At 44.3% G+C, this 5473-nt stretch overlaps 1 protein-coding gene across 1 annotated transcript; it reads right to left on the reverse strand.

The window, feature by feature from the left end:
- Positions 1-3643: 3643 nt before the first annotated feature.
- Positions 3644-4358, reverse strand: LOC103653702 (uncharacterized). Its single transcript, NM_001320346.1, has 2 exons — positions 4187-4358; positions 3644-4023 (listed from the first exon to the last, which is right to left on the reverse strand). Exons 1-2 carry the CDS (start codon positions 4322-4324, stop codon positions 3871-3873), a joined length of 291 nt encoding a protein of 96 aa, NP_001307275.1. The 5' UTR covers positions 4325-4358; the 3' UTR covers positions 3644-3870.
- Between the last annotated feature and the right edge of the window lie 1115 nt (positions 4359-5473).

Raw genomic sequence — 5473 nt, forward strand, 5'->3', positions numbered from 1 at the left:
ACTTAGCATCTTCACCCAGCCGGCCTACTTCAACCCTTGCCAATTCCCTCTATGGTGTGGGCTGATATATCAATGGACTTTATTGAAGGATTTCCAAAGGTTGGTGGCAAGTCAGTAGTTCTAACAGTGGTGGATTAGTTCTCTAAGTATGGTCATTTTATTACTTTAGGCCATCCATATTCAGCATCATTAGTGGCAAAGGCCTTCTTTGACGAAATTGTCAAACTTCATGGTCTGCCATGCTCGATAGTCAGTGATCAGGACACAGTTTTCACTAGGCGGTTCTGGACTGAACTATTTACCATGCCTGGAGTGAAGTTACAAATGAGCTCAGCATTCCACCCACAAACCGATGGTCAGTCAGAAGTTGTTAACAGAATAATCACCATGTATCTGTGCTGTCTAGCTGGGGACCGTCCTAAATCATGGCTGAAATGGGTACCATGGGTAAAATTTTGCTATAATTCATCATATCAATCAGCACTGAAATGTTCTCCATTCAAAGTTGTCTACGGACGGGAGCCTCCTCCAATGGTCTCCTATCAAGTAGGGGACTCAAAGGTGGCTGCGATTGACTCCCAGTTGCAGGACAGGGATGAATTTCTTGCTGAAATCAAGGACCGACTAGTGCAAGCCCAAGTAACTATGAAGAGTTATCAGGATAAACGGCGTCGGGAGGTGGAATTCAACATTGGTGATTGGGTATGGCTACGATTGCAACAAAGGACTGTTGTGGGCGTCACCTCAGCTACATCATCCAAATTGGGGCCCAAATTCTTTGGTCCATATCAAGTAATTCAGAGGATTGGGGTTGTTTCATACAAGCTTCAGTTACCACCAAATGCAAGAATTCATGATGTGTTTCACGTCTCTCTCCTGAAGAAATTTGAGGGACCTGCCCCATCCCAGTTGGTTCCACTGCCACCTCTTCTACATGGGCGTGTTATCCCAGCGCAAGAAAAGGTTATAAGGGCCAGACTCAACAGAGGAGTCTAGGAAGTGTTGGTCAAATGGATTGGGCGTTCAGATGCAGATACTTCATGGGAACATGTGGAAGAATTCAAACAGAAGCATCCAACATTCGCGCTCGCAGACGAGCTCTTTGTCGAGGAGGGGGGAAGTGTTATAGACTCTCTTGTGGGTCGGCAATATGCCAGGCGCCAGGATAATTAGGCCCAGCCATTTGTTAGATGACGACTGGGTGTTAGAGAAGTTTAAGGAGGCTTATCCTCCCTGGAGCTTATAATAATCTCCTAAGTTGTTCCCTGGAGCTTATCTCCTTAATTATCTCCTAAGTTGTTAGGCCCCGGAGCTATAAGGGTGCCTCAGATTGTAATAGGGTTTTTATCAAAAGAAGTCGCACCTGCGTGGGCGGCTACTTGATCACGGTGGCGACCCCCACGCGCCCTGGTGGTCGTGTTCCTCAGCCGCCACGCTGCGTGCCCTATTCCCTGCGCTCCTCCACTCAATCCACCCTACTATCTCACCCTTCGTGGTGTACGCCTCCCCGTCCTGCGCATCGTAGCAAGATTCATAACACACACATACATTTGTTGGCCTCTAGCTGAGTTGGTTAGGTCGTCTGAATAGCACTCCTCATGTCTAAAGTTCGAATCCCGATGAGAGCGAATTTCAGGCTAAGGTTAAAAAAGATCACTCACTGGTATCTCTGGCTATGTGCAGATGAGATGGACTGACCTAAAGATCACTCACTGGTTCCCTGGCTGTGTGCAAATGAGATGGACTGACCTATGGGGGCAGATCCTCGTCTAGGGGCTAGGAGAGCTCAATGGAGTAAAAGCAGAGACAATTTGTGAAATTGTAGTGTCCTGGTTGGTCACAATTCCAGTTAGTGCTGTCATATCTATCTTCTACACATTGATCTTGACCAAAATTCTGGCACACTTCATAAAATATAAGATATGCTTCTAAGTGGTACAGCCCATTATCACTTCATAAAATTTGATCAGTGGAGAATGTTTTTCTCTGCAGAAGTGAAGAGATAAACTGATTCCATAAGTTCTATCAGAAATTTACAAGATTTTCCAAGATCAAATAGTCATTTTATTGGCAACTGAGAACAGTTAGAACGAGGCTTTGTTGGAAACAAAAATCACTTTGTTTCTCTTAGATATTGATCTTATAGCCTCACACTACAAGCTTACACACCTTGTTTGATGTTCACAACCAAGTACTACTATCACACATACACACGAGCTTACTACACACCATACACTAGGTTGGTCTTCACAACCAAGCTCCATTGGGCTGCTATGATTGCTGCTAGCTGGTGCATACACCCCTTATTTATAGCAATCAGCCATGGTGACTTTCTTACAGCCTAAGAAAAGGAACAAGCCCTAGAGGCTTCCTTAAAAAGGACAAACCCAGTGCAGAAGACTCCCACATGAGTGGGGTCTGAATAAGAGATAAACCGAGGCAACCTTCCTCATGCAAATACGAAGAAACTGTTTCGAACTCGTGACCTGGTGATTTAGTGAGACAGCTTTCTCGACTGCATTAGACCAGCCCTTACCCTAGTGGCTTTCTTGCAACTTGAAAAAAAGACTAATTCTTTGACATACCTTGACTCATTGACTTGACCCAATAACAAAAGACTGTCAGCAGCTAGGACTATACTAACACTGATTTCATGTAGCTCTTCCATCCATACATGACTAAGATTAGTTCTAACAGGTTTCCCAGCAAATAATCAGACGCCATATTTTTTTAAACTTTTTATACTACCTTGTATGTCTATCACAAGATTGAATATTGTAACTTCTTGTAGAGTTATTATACATATAGATGTAATGATTGGTAAAATTTCTTCTTGCAAATTGCAATCATATCACATGAATCCGTCCATTGCCAATCATCCTAGAATAAGAGATCTTTCCTCTATAGAAAATATGACAAAAACAAGTTTAGATTGGCAAGAATAAAACATTATAGGTGGAAGATGATATTAACTTATTATACTAAAGCAAATAACAGTTTGCAGTAATTATTATAACTATCAAACTATGCCATGCTGTGTTGTACAGCCTGTAATAATGTCCACTGATAATAAGTAATGGTCTTTGGACCATCAAATTTTGATGAAAATTTTACGTACAGAGGTTCAGAAAAAAGAGAATGGGGAAGATAAGACACAATGTATTCGATATTCATAGCTTCAAAGTATGCATTGCAAATAACACAGTATAGAAACTGGCCTTATTAAATTAGGGAACTCAAAATTAATGCAACCTTTTTTTTGGGTCAAGAATAGAAATTCAGCAGGGATCAATGAAAATTAATGGGCACATCCAGCAATGCACGGCAACAGACACTTTATAGTTCAACATTGTTTTTTTTAAGGAATCATCGATGTGAATGTCCAGGTTGATGATACCTGACTATCACAATAGCCGTGTGTTACTATGCCAAGTCGATATTACTAATAGCTCCATTTTTGCTCCTTGATGTCTCTTTTCTGTTGAGCGAACCAAAATCTTGTGCTACCGAATTTTCATACAGGAAGTTCCGACCAGAAAAGAAATAGAACAAAGTAAGGAACTTGACAAGAACTTATTGGTCTTGGCACAAAGAATAAAATGGAAAGAAGTAGCAGTATCTGGCACAGATAGAGGAAAGTACTACAGCGTTTAAATTGGATCGATTAATCATCTAGTAGTTTCATAGACGAGGTCCACATGACAAGGACATGCTCAAATTCCGGGAACAGACAGCAGCAGCAGAATAGGGTAACACAGAACATCTAGATAGCAGGAGCGACTCAGGGATTGCGAAATACAGACTGGGCAGTGGGGATGGCGACGCTCAAGGATGCCGGCGAAGCATGGGGGGAGCGGGGAGCCGCCTGGGTCAACCAGTCTCCTGGTCGAAGTCATCGCCATCAGACTCCTCGACGTTGTCTGCATCGTCGTCCTCCACCTCAGCGTCATACTCCTCCTTGGTGTCGCCTGTGGGCTTCCCGATGATAATCAGGTGGCTGTTGGTCTTCCGGATCTCATTCAACTGAGCGACGATCAAAGTGAAACAAAGGGAAGCGTCATCAATCACCCATTGACATCGCGTGGGCTCTGGCCAGGGCAAGGAAAGGGGACGCGAGAGGGGGGGGGGGGGGGGGGGGGGGGGGGTGATTAGAGAAGGGGCAAGGGATTGGAGAGGACCACAGCACCTTGTCCTCGAGGTCGGACTCGGCCATGGCGAGGAGGACCTCGTCCTCCTGGGAGGTGGCCGGCACGGGGAGCAGCGTGGACGCCGGGATCAGCGGCGGCGATGGCCACTGCCGCATCAGCGCCGGGAATTGCAGCATCTCTGCTCTCTGTTGCTGCCGCCGCAGGCCCGCAGCTTCGTTTTGGTTTGGGGTGACGAGTGGCCTGTGGAGCAGTCGGGCAGGACTCGGAGCGGCTGTGGCTTGTGGCGGAGGCCCTCAATTGATGAGTGCTGCTTCCTCCATCCCAAATCAAAATCCATTTTAGATTTTTAATAAATTTATACAATAATTAATAGATGTGTATGTTTTGTATATGTATTTAGATTTATCATCATTCATTTGAATATAAATATAAAAATCAAGAAATAAAATAAATATTGATTTGGGACGGAGGGAGTATTAATAAAAGGTAAGTCTAATCCATATACAGTTGTTTAGACATTTTTTTCGAAGAGCTTATTTAAGAATATAGATTTCTAAATAATCTAGTTGTCATGAGAATTTGGATCATAATATAAAGTTCCAGAAAGCACGCTTACATCTAAGATCTGCTTGCACAGCAGTTGAAGGACCCTTGAAATGGGCTCTCAACTCGACCGTTGTCGAGTCATGAAAATAGACCTATGACTCTTCACGTGCTATCGATCTCGCCAATGGGGATGAAGGAAGAGTACACCATTTCATGACCGCCGCCACCGCCATATATCTGACATCGCAGTCACACCCGGTCCTCGCCTATGTGCTGTCCCGCCTCCTATTGTTGCTTGCTCTGAGGACACCATGCTCCCCGTGGGCGCCGGAAACGAAAAACATCTACTCGATAACACACACAAAAACTGGAACTTGACACAATGTTTTATGTTGCAGACAATCTACAACATTTCAGTTCTTCTTCACATTTTATTGTAGTGAAACATGCAGGAACTGAATGCACCCGACTACCCAAGCAAACCTTGTGTCGTGCACAAATACGTGTCCATCCCCACATCGCACAACGTGTTCTCTCGGTCGCAAAATGAAACTAATCTCCCACACTAGCTAAGCACGCATGGCCTCCACAAAACTAGGGCTTATACGCATGCAAGAAACTAAATAATGCATGATTAACCAACCTAACATCTCCCCCTAAGCCTTGCACATATGTTTCATGTCGACGAGGTTGAGCATGGTTTGTAACTGCACAAACTAGTACCGCCCAAGAGCCTTCGTTAGGATGTCCACTAGTTAGAGCTTGGTGTTGATCGACTC

This window comes from Zea mays, chromosome 4 (assembly GCF_902167145.1).
Source record: "Zea mays cultivar B73 chromosome 4, Zm-B73-REFERENCE-NAM-5.0, whole genome shotgun sequence".
In the NCBI taxonomy this organism is placed as follows: Eukaryota; Viridiplantae; Streptophyta; class Magnoliopsida; order Poales; family Poaceae; genus Zea; species Zea mays.